A 24,799-nucleotide genomic window follows, 5' to 3' on the forward strand; every position below is an offset into this window, starting at 1 on the left:
GGGGGGTTTCCACTGTTTAGGTACATCAGGGGTTTTCCAATCGGGACATGGTGTCCGATCTCAATTCCAGCCAAAAACGTCAAATGGCGCTGCTTCCCTTCCGAGCTCTGCCATGCGCCCAAATAGTGGTTTACCCACACATGTGGGGTATCAGCGTACTCAGAACAAATTGCACAATAACTTTTAGGGTGCTGTTACCCTTGGAAAAATAAGAATTGAGGGTGAAAAGATCATTTTTGTGGAAAAAATATGATTTTTTAATTGTACGGCTTTATGTTATAAACTTCTGTGAAGCCCTTGGGGGTTCAAAGTTCTCACCACACATCTAGATAAGTTCCTTAGGGGGTCTAGTTTCCAAAATGGTGTCATTTGTGGGTGGTTTCCACTGTTTTGCTACATCAGGGGTTTTCCAATCGCGACATGGTGTCCGATCTCAATTCCAGCCAAAAACGTCAAATGGCGCTGCTTCCCTTCCGAGCTCTGCCATGCTCCCAAATAGTGGTTTACCCCAACATGTGGGGTATCAGCGTACTCAGGACAAATTGCACAATAACTTTTAGGGTCCTGTTACCCTTGGTGAAAAGATCATTTTTGTGGAAAAAATATGATTTTTTAATTGTACCGCTGTACGTTATAAACTTCTGTAAAGCCCTTGTGGGTTCAAAGTTCTCACCACACATCTAGATAAGTTCCTTAGGGGGTCTAGTTTCCAAAATGGTGTCATTTGTGGGTGGTTTCCACTGTTTTGCTACATCAGGGGTTTTCCAATCGCGACATGGTGTCCGATCTCAATTCCAGCCAAAAACGTCAAATGGCGCTGCTTCCCTTCCGAGCTCTGCCATGCTCCCAAATAGTGGTTTACCCCAACATGTGGGGTATCAGCGTACTCAGGACAAATTGCACAATAACTTTTAGGGTCCTGTTACCCTTGGTGAAAAGATCATTTTTGTGGAAAAAATATGATTTTTTAATTGTACCGCTGTACGTTATAAACTTCTGTAAAGCCCTTGTGGGTTCAAAGTTCTCACCACATATCTAGATAAGTTCCCTGGAGGGTCTAGTTTCCAAAATGGGGTCACTTGTAGGGGGTTTCCACTGTTTAGGTACATCAGGGACTCTCCAAACGTGACATGGCGTCTGATCTGAATTCCAGCCAATTTTGCATTGAAAAAGTCAAACGTCGCTCCTTCCATTCTGAGCTCTGCCATGCGCCGAAACAGTCGTTCCCCCCCACAAATCAGGTATCAGCGTACTCAGGACAAATTGCACAATAACTTTTGCAGTTCAATTTCTCCTGTTACCCTTGGTAAAATAAAAAAAATTGAACCTGAAGTATTTTTTTTGTGAAAAAAAGTTAGATGTTCATTTTTTTTTTAAATAATCAAAAAAATTCCTGTGACGCACCTAAAGGGTTAATAAACTTCTTGAATGTGGTTTTGAGCACCTTAAGGGGTGCAGTTTTTAGAATGGTGTCACTTTTGGGTATTTTCTATCATATAGACCCCTCAAAGTGGCTTCAAATGTGATGTGGTCCTAAAAATAAAATGGTGCTGTAAAAATGAGAAATCGCTGGTCAACTTTTAACCCTTATAACTTCCTAACAAAAAAAAATTTTGGTTCCAAAATTGTGCTGATGTAAAGTAAACATGTGGGAAATGTTAGTTATCAAGTTTTTTGTGTGCCGTATCTCTGTGATTTAAGGGCATAAAAATTCAAATTTGGAAAATTGCAAAATTTTCAAAATTTTTGCCAAATTTCCATTTTTTTCACAAATAAACGCAAGTTATTTGAATGAAATTTTACCACTAACATGAAGTACAATATGTCTCGAGAAAACAATGTCAGAATCACCAGGATCCATGGAAGCGTTCCAGAGTTATGACCTCATAAAGGTACAGTGGTCAGAATTGTAAAAATTGGCCCGGTCATGAACGTGCAAACCACCCTTGGGGGTGAAGGGGTTAAGAGTCGATTTCAGAAATGAAACAAGATGTGTCTCCTTATGTGTCACACACCACATGGCCAGCTAGGGATGTTAAATGTTACAATGACATTTCCCAATGAACGCATTAGCATTGGTTGAAAGCAATGTGAATGTTGAAAAACGCATCAAAAACGCTGCATGTGTAAATAGCAAAAGTGGTGGAGGAACATTTCAGTCTGGGGATAATTATTTGGCCTTATACACAATTCATTAACCTATAAAAATGGCATGAAACTCTGACAACATTGCTTGCAGCTGTGACCTAGGAGTCAGAAATGCTTCCAGGGGACGATTCCCATGATGTTCCTGTGTCATTTCAGCAGTGTTTCCATCACTTTCTAACATTTTTAGACCTAAAAAGGACCCTCAGGGGGGATCGCTGTAAAAATGCTCAGGTTTACCATAGTCTTACATTGGGTTCATTGTTCTGTCCAACTACCCGAGTATTCCAATTTGCTCGACCCGAGCAATGAGCACCCGAGCATTTTAGTGCTCGTGCATCACTAATTATTATCTATCAGCAGATGAGGAACTACCATATTCTCAAAAATAATTTTTAAAAAAGGCTATAACATTTATTTTAAATAATAATGTTTTCTCATTTGGGAACATTTTCTTCCATCAACTAAGGGGCTGCGCGATGGGGACGAGATTCACCCTCAGTTATACAAATCTTTTTATGGGGGCATTTGAGTCTGTCCTCATCGCGCAGTCTACCTTGACAAGTTGGAAAATAGACCTATACCGTTGCTTTATAGATGAAAAATAAAATGCAAAGAGAGGCGCAATGAGTATACCTGTGTTTAAATTAATTCCCTAACTGAATCAACAGGGTGCTCACCTTACAGGGTTGTGTCACCCTTGCACAACCACGGTGTGAACGTGAATGGTAGTTGGGGAGCGTGTCCTCGCAACCCAGAAGGGCACTGTGCGTGGCTGTCAGCAACCTCCTCTCTCCTGGTCAGTCCATCTCTCACCGGCTTCCGGATGTGAAGTTGAGACCGATCCTAGCTGTAAGTGAACACCAAAGGTCCCGGAGCTTCCCAGCACCACCCAGCAAATGCAGGTTCTCCCACAAGCAACTACCCTCCAAGCTGCTCCTGCCACTGATCCTCAGAGAGGAAAATTCAATGTGAAGTAACAACAAAAAAAGCGGTCTATAGGAGCGCTAAAGGAGAGGCAGAAACCAGAAAAAGGGTAAAAAAACTCAGCTTTTATTCTTCCTCCAATACTCACAACGCGTTTCTAAATCAAAAACAGCCATACAATTTTTGGATGTAATGGTGCATGTAGATTTGATAGGTAATTTCTCCACATCCACATACTTCAAGAATGTTGATGTGAACAATTATTTAATTTTTGATAGTGGTCACCTCCCCGAAAGGTTTTTAAATATTCGCCATGGACAATATTGGAGGATAATAAAAAATTGTACACGATAATGATTTTTTAAAAGAAGCAAATATTTTGAAAGAATGCTTCCAACAGAAAGGGTATCCTAAGAATTTAATCCATGATGCCTTTACTAAGGCCAAAAAATTTTCACAAGGCGACTGTATCGATAAAATAAAGACCAATGTCAATACAAGGAAAATTAATTCAGAAATTGGAAAATGGAGTTTGGTCACTACGTTTAACCAATCTCATGCTATCAGCAATCTCCTTAAGAAATACTGGTTTATCTTGAAAGGTGACCCTATTCTTGCAAAGCACCTTCCGACTCAGCCAAAAATGAAATACAGAAAAAAACATACACTTCGTAATCTGGTTGCTCCTAGTAATACCGACCTTAATTTAATTCCTTCCATAACTTATGGTGGCACAAGTTTAGGCTGCTTTGCGTGCAAAGCAGCAAAATTCCTTTGTTGTGCTTCCATTATATATGGAACAAAAGAATTTAGATCCAGTTCCTCAGGTATTAATAACAAAATTGGTTGTCATGTCAACTGCCAATCAATATTTGGTGTTCAGTACATAGGTCGGACCGTCCGGTCCAGACCATGAGCGCAAGATTGAGTAAACACCGTCAAAAAATTAAGATCGGTTCTCAGTTGCACAATTTCTCTAAATATTTTTCTTTAATGCATCAAAAAAATCCGAAACATCTTAAACTTATTATTATCGATCAAATACCTGATAATGTTCCCAATTGCTATAGGAGTTTAATCAATAGAGAGAGCTATTGGATATTCAATTAGGTACACTTAGTCCAGATGGTCTGAATCTTACCATTGAGAAGACAACAAGATAAATTTGTCATTTTATGTTTATTATATTGCTTTACATTTTAATATTTTAATATTATGATTGTAGCTGTTTTATTTTAAGGTTTTATTTAGATATGACTGGTACTTTTTTATTGGCTGTCTTGAATATATATACCCCCCCTGATCTCGTTATGCTGCCACCTGATGAAGACGACGTCTGGTCGTTGAAACGCATTGTGGAATAAAGTTACTTCTCAGCACTCCTTGGCGCTCCTTTGACCGTGTTTATTTGCATCCTGTAAAGTCTATCCCTCTTTGAGGGTTGATGGCTGGTGCTGCCTCGGATTCATTGTTTCATCTACAGCCCCCCGTGGCCCGATCCTCAGCGCTCCCCAGAGACCGCCTATCATATTCCGTAAGTTTTCTCCCTCCCCGTGGGTGATCGGCTAGAGCTGAAGCAGACAAGCGCTTCAAGTTATTAAACAGAACCTTTCATCATGTGACTGGCAGGTCTTGCAGTCATGTCTGATTTCAAGCGCAAAGAGACCACGTTCTAGTGAGCAGCTGCAGTCACCAAACAGGACCTTTCATCACGTGACCTGCAGGTCCTGTGTCCCACCGATTCTCTCCTGTGTCTGCATATCCGCTCTCCTGGATTGCACAATACAGCGGAGTTTGGTTTTAAACACCTCTATGCTCACTCCAGTGTTATGCCTGGCGTGCATAACCTGGTAAGGATCACTGGTACGTCGCTACATGGTCGCTAGTAAGCTCTCAAACAGACAGATCTACTCAATGACGCAGCAACAATCTGGCGATCTGAATAATGACCTTGGCGGATGATGGGACCTTGTCACACAGCAGCTATTCTAATGACTTCCACCTGCATCCCTGAGTTCTGAGTCACCAACAAGGTCGTTCATCAGCGCCAAACACAATGATGCATTCTGGCCAGCGGGACACTGTGGGAGGAAGAGACCTCACCGAGTGTCCGGGCCAGAACCAAGGGGACCGTCATCTAGGTTCCGGGGGAGTCTCATTCCGGGGAGCAGAGTTAAGGGACGGACTGCTGAGATTGACAGGTTGGTTGGGGGAGGAGCCTATATAAAAGAGGTGGAGGACGCTGGTCACAGTGAGTCAGCAGAACGGGAGAGAAGGAGCAGGAGACCGTGGGAGCGCCTAGAAGCCAGAGCCACCAGCAGAAGCCAGAGAGAAGGACAGAGGCAGGAGGGAGACTTACGGTGGACTGCAAGGAGACGGCACCGCGGCAACCATCTGAAAACCACTGCTCCGCTCCAGCCTGCGGCCGCGGCCGCCTCACGCCAGCCCGCGGCTGCGGCCTGCCTGCAGCCACTCACGGCCGCTGCCACCTCACTCCAGCCCGCGGCTGCGGCCTGCCCGCTGCTGCCCCCAGCCACTCCGCTCCCGACCGCGGCTTGTTCATTGCCGTCTGCAGCTGCCATTGCCCCGCTACAGTTCGTGGCAAGAGCCGGGCCGTCGCCTGCCGCGGACCCCATAGTGCAGACGCTGACTGCGCCAGTGGCCTATCAACCACCACCCAGCACCGCCGCTGCTTGCCCCTGTCTGGGGACTGCGGCATTGACTCTCCCACTCCCAGGCGGTGTCCTGCTGCCTCTGCTGGGGGACCATCCATCAAAGAACTTTTCTAGGGCCTGTTGTGCCCCTGCTGTGCCTGGGCGTCGGAACGCCCGAAGACTACGCTAGATCCTCAGCAGCTTGGCCCAGCGACTTCTACGCCGAAGCACCATCGTCCAGGACAACGAGGGACGTCAGGACGGATAAGTGACATTATATAACTAAAGAACCATACTCGGCCATACCGCGGCCCTATAGTGACCGGCTTTTGCCGGAGTAGTCGTGTTCTCCAACACCAGTGTTTGCTTGTATTGCATCCCTGCAAGGACAATTTCTGTTATTTGTTTGGTTGCTTAGACTAGCCCTATCGTTATTAATCTATAAAAGTTGTCATCTAAAGTTCAAACCGTCTCGCGTCTCATCACTGCATCCAGCGTACCTGCTAGTACCACAACACCAGCGACCAAAAAATGTCCCAAGACATTCGAGCATGATCTGCGACATCGCAGCGGGGGCCCGGTCGCTGCTATGTGTCACACAAAATCGGTGACGTTTCAGTGATCTCGCTAACAATCTCGTTATGTGAGATGGGGTCTTTACCCCTTGTCAGAAATTGGGTGAATCTAGCCTTACCCCTATCCCTTCAAGCATTTCTTCTCACAATACAAAAATAACTCAGTTTTTTCAGTTAATTCCGGGTCATCAATCGAAAAAAAAAAGAAAAAGTGAAAACGGGGATGTAGAGGTAGTGGAAAATCCTGTAAGCAACCTAAGAGTAACCCCAAATCTCATCATGAAGAAAACAAAAGCAATGTAAACTCTTCTAACAATTGTTCCAGTATTTTTAATTTGTCGGATCAGGTGCTTACTAGAGATGAGCGACTTTGCCTTTTTTAGGGTCGAGTCGGGTTTCATGAAACCCGACTTTCTCAAATGTCGAGTCGAACAAAATCGTCCAACTATCGGGAAAAGTCAGGAAAAGACATGAAACACGAAACCCAATGCAAGTCAATGGGGAGAAAATTCGGCAGTGAGTGAAGGTCTGTAAACACACCTGGCATGAATTTTAACCCCAGAGGCGGCAAAATCTCTCTCTCTCTTCTCTCTCTCCCTCTCCCTCTCTCTCTCTCTCTCTCTCTCCCACTCCCACTCCCACTCCAGCTACAGTCCCGCTATGCTATGCTCGGCTTCACTCATTGGCTGAAAATGTCACGTGCAAGCATTCAGCGAAACCCAACTTTGACGCTTGGGTCGCCGACCGCATGGCCAACTTCACACTGTGGTCGGGTTTCGTTTCATGAAACCCGACTTTGGCGAAAGTCGGCGACTTTTGAATCTGACCGACCTGTTTCGCTCAACTCTAGTGCTTACGAGTGATGAAAGATCTCTTTTGGAACATGGTCTTTTCTTTTGCCCTGATTCCCCACTTACTGCTTTCAATTTATTTCTTGATTTAAACGATTTCATATGAAAACTCACCTTACAACACCATTTTTTGATAGAAGAAAAAGTACGGCTCTCACCACAATTTCAAATTCTTCTAATAACACAGATGATACATTTTTGCATGTAAATCCAAAAACTTCATCTAGTCAATTTTATCCTCTTCACATAGAGGTTCACATATTGAAACTTTTTAACATCTTAGCCTCAATGAAGTTCAATGAAGTTCAGTCATTACCTCCAATTAGAAAGAACAGGTGTAATCTAAGTATGGTTGAAAAATCAGCCATTAAATCACTCAGGGACAATAAAGATATTATTATAAAAAATGCTGATAAGGTGGGAGAGATAGTTATCATGATTAGCGAGTGGTATATTAAAGAGGGTTTGAGACTTCTCGGGGATTAAAGATATTTTGAAAAGTTGTTATAGGACTCGTTTATCTCCATTTTCCCAGAATATAACATTCTTTTAAAAGAAGCAAAATCCTCAGGTTTTTTTAAACAAGGAGTTTATTTTTTTAAATATTTCTTGTTTCAAAGTTCCTTTTTTTATTTTTTACCAAAAATTCACAAGGATCCATTGAATCCCCCCTCTTTGAGGGTTCATGGCTGGTGCTACCTCGGATTCATCGTTTTATCTACAGCCCTCCCTGTGGCCCGGTCCTCAATGCTCCCCAGAGACCACCTATCATATTCTGTAAGTCTTTTACTCTAGTTAGTGTTACTATTTTCTGTAAAAAAAAAATTGCAGGCCAAATATTTTAAAGTGTGGTATATCAGTCACATGCCTCATCTATCTGTGGGCTAAAGATTGTGGCATTTAAGGTCTCCATTCAACGGATTTTGCTGTGTGTTACCGTACTTAGTGACACTATTTTGCTGTAAAAAAATAAAAATACAGGCCACATATTTTACAATGTTGTATCTCCGTCACACGCCTCATCTATCTGACGGCTACAAATTGTGGCATTTGAGGCCTACATTGAACTGTTTTGCTGTGTGTTACCCTAGTTCTTGACATAATTTTGCTGTAAAAAGATAAAAATGCTGGCCACATATTTTGCAGTGTGGTATCTCCATTAGTGTTGAGCGATACCACCCGATACTGAAAAATATCGTATCGGATTGGATCGGCTGATCTAAAAAAAATATCGGGTATCGCCGATTCTGATCACGGAAGTCCCATTCAAGTCAATGGAACAGAAATATCGGAATGAAAAAAACCCTTTCTTTCCTTGTAGGTTAATTCTACATGAAAAAAACAACTAATAATAATGTAGAATGTATTGTGGGAGGTGGAGGAGACATTAAAGGTACAGAGGTTTAGCCCAATTAAATGGAATAGCAGGATTTTTTTTTTTTAAAGACGTTCGTAGTCACAAAGATATTGACTATGTTAAAGTCTTTAATTTTTTGTCAGATATGTATGTTTCACTACTTCCATGCTCTTCACCTTCTTTTTTACTTCTCCCACACTTTCTCCTTCATGATCCTCAGCAGCAGCAGCATCTTTTTCATCAACTTCTTCTTATTCTTCTTCTTTTTCTTCTTTTTCTTCTTTTTTTTCTTCTTTTTCTTCTTTCTTTTCTTCTTTTTTTTTTTTTACATTCTTCATATTCTTCTATTCAACTATTATTCTTCTTCATATTCTACTTCTTCATCTTCTTCCTATTCTTCTTCATCATATTCTTATTTGTGTCAGGCATTCCTGTAGTTGTTATCTATAAAAGTTTGAAGATTACACCTTCCGTTCAGCCTGTCACAAAAGATTTACAACAGGATTTGTTGTTTGGCCTGCAGCAGCAGGCCTTTTCCAGGGGCACCACGAGGTGGAACGGACTCACCCCCATACACTGCTCAGTCTTCTACTGCTAAAAAAATTGATAATATCATTTGCTCAGATTTTTAGTCTTATGCTTAATGTTCTTCTGCTTTTGTTTTTTATGCTTCTTGGTCTTCTGTCTCTTATTGTTCTGCATCTTGGTGGTTGTCTTCCTGTTCTTTGTCCTCTTGGTCATCTTCTTCAGGGTCATCTTTTAGGTATTCTTCTGTGTGGTCTTCAGGGTCGTTTTCTTCAGGGTCATTGTCATGGAGATCCAGAGTGAGAATCAAAAACCATTTCCACAAGCTTGAACTTGGAAAAGTAGCAGAAGTTACAAAAAGGCTGAGGAACTGGCGAGAACCAGCTGACGGTACTGGAACCCGGAGTGGCAGCAGAATAAACAAGAGCCAATGGCACAACCGTGGACCAGCTGACGTTGCTGGAACTCGGTTACTAAGCAGGAGGTACCTGTGCTCCAAAGCACTACCAAGGACCAGCAGATGTTGCTGGAACTCGGATACTAAGAAGGAGGCACCTATGCCAAAGGCACTGCCGAGAACCAGCTGACGGTGCTGGAACCTGGATGGGTAGCAGAAGCTACAATACTCAATGGAACTACCGAGAACCAGCTGACGGTGCTGGAACCCGGAGTGGCAGCAGAATGAACAAGAGCCAATGGGACAACCGTGGAACAGCTGACGGTGCTGGAACACGGTTACTAAGCAGGAGGTACCTGTGCTCCAAAGCACTACCAAGGACCAGCAGACGTTGCTGGAACTCAGATACTGACAAGGAGGCACCTAGGCCAAAGGCTCTGCCGGGAACCAGCTGACGTTGCTGGAACCTGGATGGGTAGCAGAAGGTACCCATGATTAACAAAGTTTCGCGTCCGCTAGCAGGCCGCAGTTACCGAAACCCACAGTCCTACAGGGGGTGCTTGTCCTATTGGCACTATGGAACCAGCCTTTTTTACCAGAACCCGCAGCCCACATAGGAAGCACCGAACCTGCAGGCACCATAGACTCGGCTAACCCTACCGCAACACGACAGGACAACTTATCGGTGGCAAACTGACGTTGACACAACCCGGAAACAGCAGGCGTGCTGTAACAAGGCTGGGCAGGAGGGAGTACCCGTGCCAAAGACACTGCCGAGAACCAGCTGACGGTGCTGGAACCCGGATGGGTAGCAGAAGCTACAATACTCAATGGAACTACCGAGAACCAGCTGACGGTGCTGGAACCCGGAGGGGCAGCAGAAGGAACAAGAGCCAATGGCACAACCGTGGACCAGCTGACCGTGCTGGAACACGGTTTCTAAGCAGGAGTTACCTGTGCTAAAAAGCACTACCAAGTACCAGCAGACGTTGCTGGAACTCGGATACCGACAAGGAGGCAACAATGCCAAAGGCTCTGCCGGGAACCAGCAGAGGGTGCTGGAACCAGGATGGGTAGCAGAAGGTACCCATGATCAACAAAGTGGCAAGGCCACGAGCAGGATGCAGTTTCCGAAACCCACAGTCCAACAGGGGGTGCTTGTCCTATTGGCACTACAGAACCAGCCTTTATTACCAGAACCCGCAGCCCACATAGGAAGCACCAAAACTGCAGGCACCATAGACTCGGCAAACCCGACCGCAACACGACAGGACAACGTATCGGTGGCAAAGTGACATTGACATTACCCGGAAACAGCAGGCATGCTGGAACCAGGCTGGGCAGGAGGGAGTACACATGCCAAAGACACTGCCGTGAACCAGATGACGGTGCTGGAACCCGGATGGGTAGCAGAAGCTACAAGAGTCAATGGAGCTACCGAGAATCAGCTGACGGTGCTGGAACCCGGAGGGGCAGCAGAAGGAACAAGAGCCAATGGCACAACCGTGGACCAGCTGACGGTGCTGGAACACGGTTTCTAAGCAGGAGTTACCTGTGCTAAAAAGCACTGCCAAGAACCAGCAGACGTTGCTGGAACTCGGATACCGACAAGGAGGCAACAATGCCAAAGGCTCTGCCGGGAACCAGCAGAGGGTGCTGGAACCCGGAGGGGTAGCAGAAGGTACCCATGATCAACAAAGTTGCAAGGCCACGAGCAGGACGCAGTTTCCGAAACCCACAGTCCAACAGGGAGTGCTTGTCCTATTGGCACTACAGAACCAGCCTTTATTACCAGAACCCGCAGCCCACATAGGAAGCACCAAAACTGCAGGCATCATAGACTCGGCAAACCCGGCCACAACACGACAGGACAACGTATCGGTGGCAAAGTGACGTTGACACTACCCGGAAACAGCAGGCGTGCTGGAACCAGGCTGGGCAGGAGGGAGTACCCGTGCCAAAGACACTGCCGAGAACCAGCTGATGGTGCTGGAACCCGGATGGATAACAGAAGCTACAAGAGTCAATGGAACTACCGAGAACCAGCTGACGGTGCTGGAACCCAGAGGGGCAGCAGAAGGAAAAAGAGCCAATGGCACAACCGTGGACCAGCTGACAGTGCTGGAACACGGTTTCTAAGCAGGAGGTACCTGTGCTAAAAAGCACTACTAAGGACCAGCAGACGTTGCTGGAACTCGGATACCAAGAAGGAGGCACCTAGGCCAAAGGCTCTGCCGGGAACCAGCTGACGGTGCTGGAACCAGGCTGGGCAGGAGGGAGTACCCGTGCCAAAGACACTTCTGAGCTGAACTGGCGATGTTGGAGCCCAGGGGTCAATCACGCAGCAGGCTGAGGCCTACTGGGAGTTAGTTTTATATTGGTTGCACACAACTACTGATTTTAACCGGGCTCCACTTGGGCCTCTGGCTCTACTGTCTCTAGTATTTCCCATGGCCTACAACCCCACCAGTCGCTGCTCTGAAGTGGCGTGTGCACAATCCACACTTGTTCCTGTGTGACTGGGGCTCAGTCACGTCAGTTGATCCACTGATGTATGTCCGGCAAGGTCTCCTGCTCTGTCCACATTCCCACTACTAGTAATGGGAATGGGGACAGAGCGGCAGACATTGCCGGACACACATCAGTGGATCAACTGACGTGCCTTAGCCACAGTAACACAGGAACAAGTGTGGATTGTGCACACACCACTTCAGAGCAGCGACTGGTGGGGTTGGAGGCCAGGGGAAATACTAGAGACAGTAGAGCCAAAGGCCTAAGTGGAGCACGGTGGAAAATCAGTAGTAGTGTGATTTTGGAGGCAGCAGGAGACTTTGCCATCCACACAGCAGGGGAACAGCAGGCGTTACTGAACCCCACAGACACTGGAGCGAATGTTTGAATCTGTGCGGACAGCACTTCCAAGCTACAACTGGCTGTGTTGTAGCCCAGGATCAATGCTCCGAGCAGGCTGAGGCCTACTTGGAGATAGGAGAAAATGTGTTGTAGTGTGAGTTTGGAGGCAGCAGGAGACTTTGCCATCCACACAGCAGGGGAACAGCTGGCGTTACTGAACCCCACAGACACCGGAGCGAGTGTTTCATTCTGTGTGGACGGCACTTCCAGGCTACAACTGGCTGTGTTGTAGCCCAGGATGAAGCATGCAGCAGGCGGAGGCCAACTTGCTGCTGGTTTTATAGAGGTTGTAGACTACTACTGATTGTAACCATGCTCCACTATGGCCTCCGGCTCCACTGTCTCTAGTATTTCCCCTGGCCTCCAACCCCGCCTGCTCTGAAGTGGCGTCTGCACAATCCACACTTGTTCCTGTGTAACTGTGGCTCAGTCACGTCAGTTGATCCCCTGATGTGTGTCTGGCAAGGTCTCCTGCTCAGTCCTCATTCCCACTACTAGTAATGGGAATATGGACAGAGCAGGAGACCTTGCCAGACACACATCAGGGAATCAACTGACGTGACTGAGCCACAGTAACTCAGGAACAAGTGTGGATTGTGCAGACGCCACTTCAGAGCAGCGACTAGCGGGGTTGGAGGCCAGGGGAAAAACTAGAGACATTGGAGCCAGAGGCCTAAGTGGAGCACGGTCAAAAATTAGTAGTAGTGTGAGTTTGGAGGCAGCAGGAGACTTTGCCATCCACACAGCAGGGGAACAGCTGGCGTTACTGAACCCCACAGACACCGGAGCGAGTGTTTCAATCTGTGCGGACGGCACTTCCAGGCTACAACTGGCTGTGTTGTAGCCCATGATCAATGCTCCGAGCAGGCTGAGGCCTACTTGGAGTGAGGAGAAAATACGATGAAGTGTGAGTTTTGAGGCAGCAGGAGACTTTGCCATCCACCCAGCTGGGGAACAGCTGGCGTTACTGAACCCCACAGACACCGGAGCGAGTGTTTCAATCTGTGCGGACGGCACTTCCAGGCTACAACTGGCTGTGTTGTAGCCCAGGATGAAGCATGCAGCAGGCGGAGGCCAACTTGCAGCTGGTTTTATAGAAGTTGTAGACTACTACTGATTGTAACCGTGCTCCACTACGGCCTCCTGCTCCACTATCTCTAGTATTTCCCCTGGCCTCCAACCCCGCCAGTTGCTGCTCTGAAGTGGCGTCTGCACAATCCACACTTGTTCCTGTGTAACTGTGGCTCAGTCACGTTAGTTGATCCCTTGATGTGTGTCTGGCAAGGTCTCCTGCTCAGTCCTCATTCACACTACTAGTAATGGGAATGTGGACAGAGCAGGAGACCTAGCCGGACACACATCAGGGGATCAACTGACGTGACTGAGCCCCAGTAACTCAGGAACAAGTGTGGATTGTGCTGACGCCACTACAGATCAGCAAATGGCGGGGTTGGAGGCCAGGGGAAAAACTAGAGACAGTGGAGCCGGAGGCCTAAGTGGAGCACGGTTAAAAATTAGTAGTAGTTTACATGTGGATGGAGCAGGAGACTTTGCCGTCTACACAGCAGGGGAACAACTGGCATTACTGAACCCCACTAACACAGGAGCTAGTGTGTGTCTCTCTGTGAAGACGGCACTTCTGAACACTAACTTGTGCTGTTGGAGCCCAGGATGAAGCATGGAGCAGGCTGAGGCCTGATTGTTTTGGCATGTGGATGGGGCAGGAGACATTGCCGTCTACACAGCAGGGGAACAGCTGGCATTACTGAACCCCACTAACACAGGAGCTAGTGTGTGTTTGTCTCTGTGAAGACGGCACTTCTGAACACCAACTAGCGTTGTTGGAGCCCAGGTTAAGGCATGGAGCAGGCTGAGGCCTGATGTTGTTGGCATGTGGATGGAGCAGGAGACTTTGCCATCTACACAGCAGGGGAACAGCTGACGTTACTGAACCCCACTAACACAGGAGCTAGTGTGTGTTTGTCTGCGAAGACGGCACTTCTGAACACCAACTGGCGTTGTTGGAGCCCAGGATGAAGCATGGAGCAGGCTGAGGCCTGATTGTTTTGGCATGTGGATGGCGCAGGAGACTTTGCCGTCTACACAGCAGGGGAACAGCTGGCATTACTGAACCCCACAGACACAGTAGCGAGTGTGTTTTTCTCTGCGAAGACGGCACTTCTGAACACCAACTGGTGTTGTTGGAGCCCAGGATGAGGCATGGAGCAGGCTCAGGCCTGATGTTGTTGGCATGTGGAGGCAGCACTAGACTTTGCCGTCTACACAGCAGGGGAACAGCTGGCATTACTGAATTCCACTAACACAGGAGCTAGTGTGTGTTTGTCTCTGTGAAGATGGCATTTCTGAACACCAACTCGTGCTGTTGGAGCCCAGGATGAAGCATGGAGCAGGCTGAGGCCTGATTGTTTTGGCATGTGGATGGAGCAGGAGACTTTGCCGTCTACACAGCAGGGGAACAGCTGGCATTACTGAACCCCACTAACACAGGAGCTAGTGTGTGCATGGAGCAGGCTCAGGCCTGCTCAGGCCTGATGCTGCATGGAGCAGGCTCAGGCCTGATGTTGTTGGCATGTGGAGGCAGCACTAGACTTTGCCGTCTACACAGCAGGGGAACAGCTGGCATTACTGAACCCCACTAACACAGGAGCTAGTGTGTGTTTGTCTCTGTGAAGACGGCATTTCTGAACACCAACTGGCGTTGTTGGAGCCCAGGATGAAGCATGGAGCAGGCTGAGGCCAACTTGCAGCACGTTTTATAGAGGTTGTAGACTACTACTGATTGTAACCGTGCTCCACTTAGGCCTCAGGCTCCACTGTCTCTAGTATTTCCCCTGGCCTCCAACCCCGCCAGTGACAGCTCTGAAGTGGCGTCTGCACAATCCACACTTGTTCCTGTGTTACTTGGGCTCAGTCCCGTCAGTTGATCCCCTGATGTGTGTCCGGCAAGGTCTCCTGCTCTGTCCTCATTCACACTACTAGTAATGGGAATGTGGACAGACCAGGAGACCTTGCCGGACACACATCAGGGGATCAACTGACGTGCCTGAGCCACAGTAACACAGGAACAAGTGTGGATCCTGCAGACGCCACTTCAGAGCAGGAATTGGCGGGGTTGGAGGCCAGGGGAAATACTAGAGACAGTGGAGCCAGAGGCCTAAGTGGAGCACGGTTAAAAATCAGTAGTAGTTTGAATGTGGATGGAGCAGGAGACTTTGCCGTCCACACAGCAGGGGAGCAGCTGGCATTACTGAACCCCAATAACACAGGAGCTAGTGTATTTCTCTGTGCAGACGACACATCTGAGCGACAACTGGCTGTGTTGAAGCCCAGGGATTATAATTGAGGTGGTAGAAACATGAACACAACAGAAGACCTGGATACAGTTGCCAACGAATTATTTAGTCGGGAAGAGGACTGGCAAATTCTGGGGAGATCCAGGCCTTGTTCATTTTCAGAAAAGTAAGCCGGTCGACGTTATCGGAAGAAAGTCGCGTGCGATGGTCTGTTAGTACACCACCTGCGGCACTAAAGACGCGTTACGATAATACACTGGCAGCAGGGCAAGCCAGCACCTCCAATGCATACTGGCTAAGCTCTGGCCATGTATCCAGCTTAGAGACCCAAAACTTGAAGGGGGAAGAGCCATCTGGGAGTACAGTCACAGGGCAAGACATGTAGTCTGTCACCATCTGACGGAAACGTTGGCTCCTGCTGACTGGAGCCGTCAGTGATGGTGTAGACAATTGTGGAGGACACACAAAACTTTGCCAAATTTTGGGCCACAGTGGTCTTGCTTTGTGCTGAGGCGCTGCCTCTGCTCCCTCTTTGTGCCGAGTTTCCTCCACTGGCTTGACGCACAGAGGTGCTTTGTAAAGCACTAGCACCACTGCTGTCGGGTGGAATGGAAAACATGATGGACTGCACCAGTGTGTCTTGGTACTCCCGCAGTTTACACTCCCTGTTCAACATTGGTATGAGGGTTTGAAAGTTATCCCGGTAGCGAGGATCTAGGAGGGTGTACACCCAATAATCAGCCATGTAGAGAATGTGGGCGATGCGGCGGTCGTTTCTCAGGCACTGCAGCATGAAGTCAACTATGTGCTGCAGACTCCCAACTGCCAAAGAACCACTGTCCCCTGCTTGAGGCGTTATCTCTGCCTGCTCTGCATCACCCCACCCTCGCTGTACATACTGACTAGAGCTTTGTGTACCTCCCTCCTCTGGAGAGATGTCTTCCTCCTCCATCAACTCCTCCTCATTCTCCTCACAAATTGTCCTCTGCCTAGGCCTTTGTGAGGAAGCACGTAGCGCAGACTGTCCAGAAGCAGATGGCATTTGGGACTCCTCATCCTCCACCTCTTCCAAAACCTCATCCCTTAGTGCTTGCAGTGTTTTTTGAAGCAGGCAGATAAGGGGGACAGTCATGCTGACTAGTGCATCATCTGCACTCGCCATCCGCGTGAAATCATCGAAGGCACGCAAAACGAGGCAGATGTCCTTCATAGAGGCCCACTCAGTGGTGCTGAAGTGTGACCGGCGCACAGTGCGACTTGTTAGCGCCTGATGCAGCTGGTACTCCATGACTGCTGCCTGCTGCTCACGCAACCGCTCCAACATATGTAACGTAGAATTCCACCTGGTGGGTAGGTCACATATGATGCAATGTTCCGGAAGGAGTAATCGGCGCTGCAGAGCAGCAAGGCGCGACCTTTCCGTGGTGGAACGCCGCAAGTGAGCGCACTCTATGCGGACCTTGTGCAGCAGTGCATCAAGATCCGGATAGTCCCTCAGAAAGCTCTGCACGACCAAGATGAGCACATGTGCCAGACATGGGATGTGAGTGAGGTTGCAAAGGCCAAGAGCTGCCACCAGATTTCGGCCATTGTCACACACTACCAAGCCCGGCTGGAGATTCGCTGGCAGAAACCACACGTCGCTCTCCTGCTTGATGGCATTCCAGAGCTCCTGCGCTGTGTGGCTTCGATTCCCAAAGAAATTAATTTGAGTACGACCTGTTGACGTTTGGCCACGGCTGTGCTTATATCGGTCGTAACAGGCTCCTGCTGCGCTGTTTCTGAGGAACTTGAGTAGGAGGAGGAGTCAATGTGTACAGACTGGATTCCTGCAATCCGTGGAGTTGGCAGAACACATAGAGTGCCACTCTCCAGATCTGTACCCGGCTCCACAACATTGACCCAATGGGCAGTGAGGGAAAGGTATCGTCCCTGTCCATGGTTACTGGTCCACGCATCGGTGGTCAGGTGGACCTTGCTACTGATGCAGTTAAGTAGCACATGTTTTATGTTTGCCTCCACATGTTTATGCAGGGCAGGGATTGCTTGCCTGCTGAAATAAAAGCGGCTGGGCACAGTGTATTGTGGGACTGCCAATGCCATGAAGTCTCGGAAGGTGTCAGTCTCCACCAGCCTGAATAAGAGCATTTCAAGTGCCAGTAGTTTGGCAATGCCAGCATTCAGAGCCTGTGCTCGGGGATGGTTTGCCGAGTATGGCCGTCTTTTCTCCCATGCCTGTGCTACCGATGGCTGCCGAGTGGCCTTGGAGTGTTAGGATGACTTGGAACGTGGTGCTGTGGGTGGAATGTCACAGGGTCTCCGGACTACAGTGCCAGAGGTTCTTCCTTGGCGATCCTGTGAGGAAGCCGAACCAGCTGTGTGTGAGCTGGAGGAAGAGGCCCCAACACGAGCTGAAGAGGTGGTAGGTGGTGCTGTACGTTGGCCTACGTCTTCAGTGTGTTTGTGTAACTCCACCTCGTGCTTGGTCCGCACGTTTCCACGTATTAATGGTATTGAGGTTGCTGACATTTTTCCCTCTTTTGACTCTCTGATGACACAGCTTGCATTTGACAAAGCAAATGTCATCTGCAACTGTGTCAAAAAAGGACCACGCACTGCAAGTCTTGGGAGCGCCCGTTTTGCCTTTTGAAAGTGGAATGCTCCTAACAGGTGCCGAAGTGGAGGCTACAGGCAACCAAGTCTGCACCCTCCCTCTCCCTCCTGTTTTGGCCGTTCGGGCAATCTCTTCCTCAGAGCTGCTCCCATCACCTTCCTGTTCCTCACGCCATGATGGGTCAAGGACCTCATCATCTATACTCCCCTCTTCAAACACCTGCTTCTCCTGGGTTGTCTCGCCAGCACCGTACGCACCAGAAAGTGGTAACTGAGTCTCGTCATCATCTGATCCATACTGAGGTCTGTTGATCATAAGCACTGGCCCACCCGCCTCTTCAGATTCAGAGGGACAAAGGAGTTGCGCATCACTGCATACTCCCTCTCCTTCACATTCTGGAATGCTGCTTGGCTGGCCCCCTCTTTCCAAACCAACAGATTCCGAGAACAGAAGTAGAGACTGTGATGGCTCCTGTCCAGGGCTCTCTGACTGCCTGGCACTTTGGCAGGTGGTGAAGAGACAGATGGTTGCTCTTCAGTGCTCTGGCCCTGAGAGGATGTGGAAGTAATTGAAGTCGATGCGTTAGCTGCCATCCATCCGACAACGGCTTCAATTTGTTCCTCCCACAGCATTGGGGTACGGTGAGGTCCTACAAAGCTGCGCATAAAGGACTGTTGCCTGTTAAAACTGGGGGATGCTGACTCACTGGTGCCAACAGCAGGCACAGAATCCCCACGTCCTCTCCCTGCAGAATCCCCACGTACTCTCCCTGCAGAATCCCTACGTCCTCTCCCTGCTGAAACTCCACACCCACGGCCATGTGCCTTACTCCTTGCCTTCTTCATCTTGCTAGACTGAGAAAGATAGGCAGAAAAGTACAAAGGGGGGCCTTAGTGTGCTTATTCCTGAACAGCTGGTTACAGGTATAAGAAACACTAATTTTATGAAGTGTGTGTGTCGGCTACACTTTAATGGGAGCTAATGTGGCCTACACAACTTTCAAATGTAGTGTTTGGTGAACTTTGTTGTTTTTTTGTTTTTTTAGAAAAAAAACTAAAAGGATGTGACCAAAGATTTGAAAGTGAGAGTATCACCAACTTTCTGGAGCTATTACAATGCAGGCAGGTAACCTACAATGCTAAAGATGAGGCTCCAAAAAAATTGGGTAATACTAATCTGGCTGCAGTTGAAGGGCACAAGCCAGAAAAAAAGGCTCCTCTATCTACTCCTGTATAGTGTTTGCAACCAACCAATGTAGATGGATATGGATGGATGCACACTAATAGGAGAAGAAAAAATGAGCTGCAATTAAAGCAAAATATGTGTGAGGCAGTGACGCATGCTGAGCGGCCTACAACCAGACGTAGCTGCAGGACACACTACTCAGCGTGAGCTGCACTCACACACAGTCAGAGACCTCTCAGACAGCCGTGAACAGTGCAGCTAAGTGGGCACTAGCACTGACAGGCTGCAGAAAGGCTCCGCTGTGTACTTCTAGAGTGTTTGCAACCACCGTATATGGATACGGATGGATGCACACTAATAGGAGAAAAAATGAGCTGCAATAAAAGGAAAATGTGTGAGGCAGTGACGCACGCTGAGCGGCCTACAACCAGACGTAGCTGCAGGACACACTACTCAGCGTGAGCTGCACTCACACACAGTCAGAGACCTCTCAGACAGCCGTGAACAGTGCAGCTAAGTGGGCACTAGCACTGAAAGGCTGCAGAAAGGCTCCCCTGTCTACTACTAGTGTTTGCAACCAATGTATATGGATGCGGATGGAAGCACACTAGATAGAATTTTATAAAAATAAGCAGCTCAAAAAGAAAAATATGTATGAGGCAGCAGTGAGGCACGCTGGGCGGCCTACAACCAGACGTGGCTGCAGGACCCACTCCACAGCATGAGCTGCACTCACACAGCCCTTGCAGACAACTGTGAACACTGTTGATAGGGAAATGCAAGCTACAGTGGTGGTTTATGTAGCCTGGGTAAAGCACAATATTGTTTTGAGAATCGCTATTTCTAACTGTCCCTCACAGTCTTCAACAGCAGCCTGTCCCTAACTGAATTCACAGCAGAGTGACCAGAAATGGCGGCAGTGGTGGCTTTTATAGTGCATCATGACATCATTTCAGCAGCCAATCACAGCCATGCCAATAGTTAACATGCCTACATGCCTAACAGGATGTGCCCACACTTCTGAGGATTCTCATTGGCTGAATCAAAGCGAGCGAGTTGATAGCATTATGGGAACTTCCAATTCCGGTATCCGATATGAAAAAAGTATCGGAAGTCAGTATCGGAATTCCGATACAGCTAATATCGGCCCATACCCGATACTTGCGGTATCAGAAAGCTCAACACTAATCTCTATCACACGACTCAGTTACCTGTGGGCTAAAAATTGTGGCATTTCACTCCTACATTGAACTGTTTTCACTGTGTCTTTGACACTATTTTGCTGTTTTACAAAAAAATACAGGTCACAAAATTTAAAATCTGGTGCCTCTCTCACACGCCTCACCTATCTGTGGGCTAAAAATTGTGGCATTTCAGGTCTATATTGAACGGTGTTCGCTGTGTCTTTGAGTAGTTACTGACACTATTTTTGTGTTTTTAAAAAAAATACCGGCCAGATAATTTAAAGTCTGGTATCTCCGTCACACAACTCAACTATCTATGGTCTAAAAATTGTGGCATTCATGCCTACATCGAACTTTTTTTTGCTTTGTCTTTGATTAGTTATTGACACTAGTTTGCTGTTTTACAAAATTTACAGGCCAGATATTGGAAAGTGTGGTATCTCTGTTACGTGCCTCACCTATCTCTGGGATAAATATTGTGTCATTTGAGGGCTCCATTGAACTGTTTTTGCTGTGTCTTTTGCTAGTTATTGACAGTATTTTGCTGTTTTTAAAAGATACAGACCAGATATTTTAAAAGTGGGGTATCTCCGTCACTCGAATCACCTATCTGTGGGCTAAAAATTGTGGCAGTTTAGTTGCTCCATTGAACTGTTTTTGCTGTGCCTTAACCTAGTTATAGACACTATTTTGCTGTTTTAAAACAAAATACAGGCCAAGCTAAAAATTGTGATATGAGGGCTCCACCAAGGTGGTGAGCGGCGATGACACCATAAGTAGCATCACCATCCCACTTCTCTGTGTTCTGAAACGTTCTCTGCTCACAATCAAAGAGAAATCATTGCAGGCGGAGATTGATGAGACAGAGTAATGAACCATACATGGTGATTACACACAGCCCAGCCTCATCTTATCCCAACATGGATTGGGTGACAATGAGGAAGAGGAGGAGGAAGAACATAAGCTAGTTTCATGTGCTATAGATGGTACTACAAGCACAACAGTCATACAGTCTGTTCAGCGTGGATGGCCTGAAGACAGGGAGGATGAGGAGGAGCAGGAGGATGAGGAGAGCATGGTCATCCTCTTGTTGAGGACAAGGAAATCTTGCCTGTTAGCAGTCTGGCACGAATGGCTGAGTTTATGTTACGCTGTCTTTCCCATGACCCTCGCGTTCTCAAAACTTTGGGTGTTAGTCATTACTGCTTGGAGACACTTTAAGACCCACTCTACAAGAAGAACTTTCTATCTCTTATGCCAGAGGCAGACAGGTGTATTGCAGTACCAGAGGGCCCTTGTTGCGGAATTATTAAAAAAAAAACATCTGGAAATGCTGGCCGCAGAGGTCACAATTCATTGGATAACCAAGGAGTACAGGCAAGAGAGAAACAACTCTAATCCAGCAGAGAAGGGAAACACTGGTAAAGTTCTTCGAGATTTTTCTCAGACCCACTCATCGCAAAGGTCCTGAGGTGCAGGGTACTTTGTGATTCTTCTGTGCCTTATAATTATTGGGTATCCAAGCTGGACATGTGGCATGAACTGGCTCTCTATGCCTTGGAGGTCTTGGCCTGCCCTGCTGCTAGTGTTTTATTACAGCGGGTATTTAGTGCTACTCATGTAATTCTAACTGATAAGTGCATCCGCCTGTCAACTGAAAATGCTGACAGGCTGCCTCTTATAAAAATGAACAAGTGCTGAATTGGGCCAGACTTAAAATGCAATATCGGGCGATCAAAAGATCGTATCTACCCCAAAATTGCATCAATAAAACATCATCTTGGCGCTCAAAAAATAAGCCTTCTCCCAGCCCCAGATCACAAAAAATGGAGAGGCTTTGAGTCTTGGAAAATAGTGACTTTTTTAGAGAAACTTCGGATTGTTTTTCACCAGTCAATTAAAAAAGAACATATACAAGTTTGGTATCCAACAAACTCATAATGACCTGTAGAATCATAATGGCAGGTCAGTTTTGGCATTTAGTGAACATGGTAAAAAAACCGAACAAAAAAACAATTATGGAATTGCAATTTCATCGTTTTGCAGTACACTATATGGCAAAACCAATGGTGTTATTCAAAAGTGCAGCTCGTCCCACAAAATAATAAGCACTCACATGGCCTTATTGACTGAAAAATAAAACGTTATGGCTCTAGGAAGAAGGCGAGTAAAGAAAAGATTCTCATACATAATCAGTAGAGTTGAGCGACTTTGGTCGGATTGGGTTTCAGGAAACAAAATTTGTTTCAGATGAAACTGGTCTGAGTAGGGCAAAAAAAGTCGGAGTTTCGTCCGAAGCCCGACCCCAATGGAAGTGAATGGGAAATAAAAGTCGGCATTGAGGGGATGACATTCATCCACTCAATGCTGACTTTTATTCCCCATTGACTTGCATTGGGGTCGGGTTTCATACGAAACTCCGACTTTTTTTGCCCTACTCAGACCAGTTTCATCTGAAACAAATTTTGTTTCATGAAACCCGATCCAACCAAAGTCGCTCAACTCTAATAATCAGTCAATTTCTGGTTACAACAGATTTTTGCATCCCATTTTTATCTTATTTTATAGATAATTACAAAAGATTACAGATATTTCTGAATTTTTTCCTGCACGGCTTTCTTAATATCTTTGTTTCTAAAACTGTATATAATGGGATTAATCACTGGAGTAAATACAGTGTATAGCAGAGATAGGATTTTATTAACGTCGGATGTTTGTCCACTTTTTGGAAGAATATACACACTGGAGAGACTCATATAAAATACAGAGACCACGGTGAGGTGGGAGCTACAGGTGGAGAAGGCTTTCTGTCTGCTGATATTAGATGGGATCTGTAGGATGGCACGGACAATGTTCACATAAGAAATAATTATTATTAGGTTGGGAACACCAACAAATGGTATGCTTAATAAATATATTTGTAGTTTTATAGGAAAAGTATCAGAACAGGCAATGTCCTGTAGGGGAACAAGATCACAGAAGAAATGGTCAATGATGTTTGGTCCACAGAACTTTAGTCCTAAAACTATTTTTATGTAAATAATTGAAACAATAAAACTGAGCAACCAAAAGGTGACGATCAACTTCATACACAATGTTCCGGTCATGATAGAGACATAATGAAGTGGTTTACAGATGGCCACATATCTGTCATAGGACATAACTGTGAGGAGAAGACATTCACATGATTCTGTAGTACAGAAGAAATACAGCTGGGCCATACAGCCGATATAAGTAATGGTCGCCCCATTATTCAGTAACATGAGGAGCATGTTGGGGACGATATCTGTGGGTAACAAGATGTCACTGATGGACAGTTGTGAGATGAAGAAGTACATTGGAGTGTGGAGGTTCTTGCTGGTGGACACCAGGGTGATGATCAGGAGATTCCCACAGATTGTAATGCTATAAACCACAAGAAGCAAAAAGAGCATAAACACTCTCAGATTTTGACTGCCCTGAAAGAATGAGATAAAAAACTTGTTGACCTCGGTCAGATTCTTCTCCTGCATCCAAAGGAAATGACAAATCAGAAGTAAATTAAAATTAGCCTCAAATTTGGATCAATTCTGTTTTTCATCATACTGTACCAGACAATTGTTTTATTACATAAATCCTAAAGAACCATTAGACAAGCATGTTTTTTTCTTTTAAAGTTCTAATGAAGTTATAAGTGAAAATTTGTTGTGCATAGTTAAGTTTTTTTAATTAATTCGGATTGAGACTACTATATTACATTTGTTCGGTAAAACACACTGTCCATCAGCCTAATATCTGACATACTATTAGTTTCCTGAGGCAAGAAGCTCGAACAATTACTATCCTCTATGTGAAAAAGCACAAAATAATATTAACATTTATCCCACAAGAAAAAAAGCTAAATAATCCAGTTTTTCCTCTATACTTGAATAAGAAATGAGTGTAACTAGAATACATTGTCGGTAAGCCGAGGGAGAAAGATGGATGACGAAACGCTTAATCAGGGCTTCGTTATTTTGTGAAGCCCTATGTTGCACCATACACAGGGTTGGACTGGACCACCAGAGAACTGGAGAATCCTCCGGTGGGCCCTGACTTCTCCTTCAGGAGAGTTCATAGTGCAAACCTTGCAGCTGATTTTGGCCCCTTGAGTGGGGGAGAAAGATGGGCCTTCAGGAT

General features: G+C 46.5%; 1 protein-coding gene across 1 annotated transcript; it reads right to left on the bottom strand.

The window, feature by feature from the left end:
* Positions 1 to 23,223: 23,223 nt before the first annotated feature.
* On the bottom strand, positions 23,224 to 24,153 carry LOC141050100 (olfactory receptor 5G3-like). The gene has a single exon (XM_073546931.1). It carries the CDS (start codon positions 24,151 to 24,153, stop codon positions 23,224 to 23,226), a length of 930 nt encoding a protein of 309 aa, XP_073403032.1.
* Positions 24,154 to 24,799: the final 646 nt, after the last annotated feature.

The sequence above is a fragment of the Dendrobates tinctorius genome, unplaced genomic scaffold (assembly GCF_039654945.1).
Source record: "Dendrobates tinctorius isolate UK_male_01 unplaced genomic scaffold, ASM3965494v1 ptg000151l, whole genome shotgun sequence".
Classification (NCBI taxonomy): domain Eukaryota; kingdom Metazoa; phylum Chordata; class Amphibia; order Anura; family Dendrobatidae; genus Dendrobates; species Dendrobates tinctorius.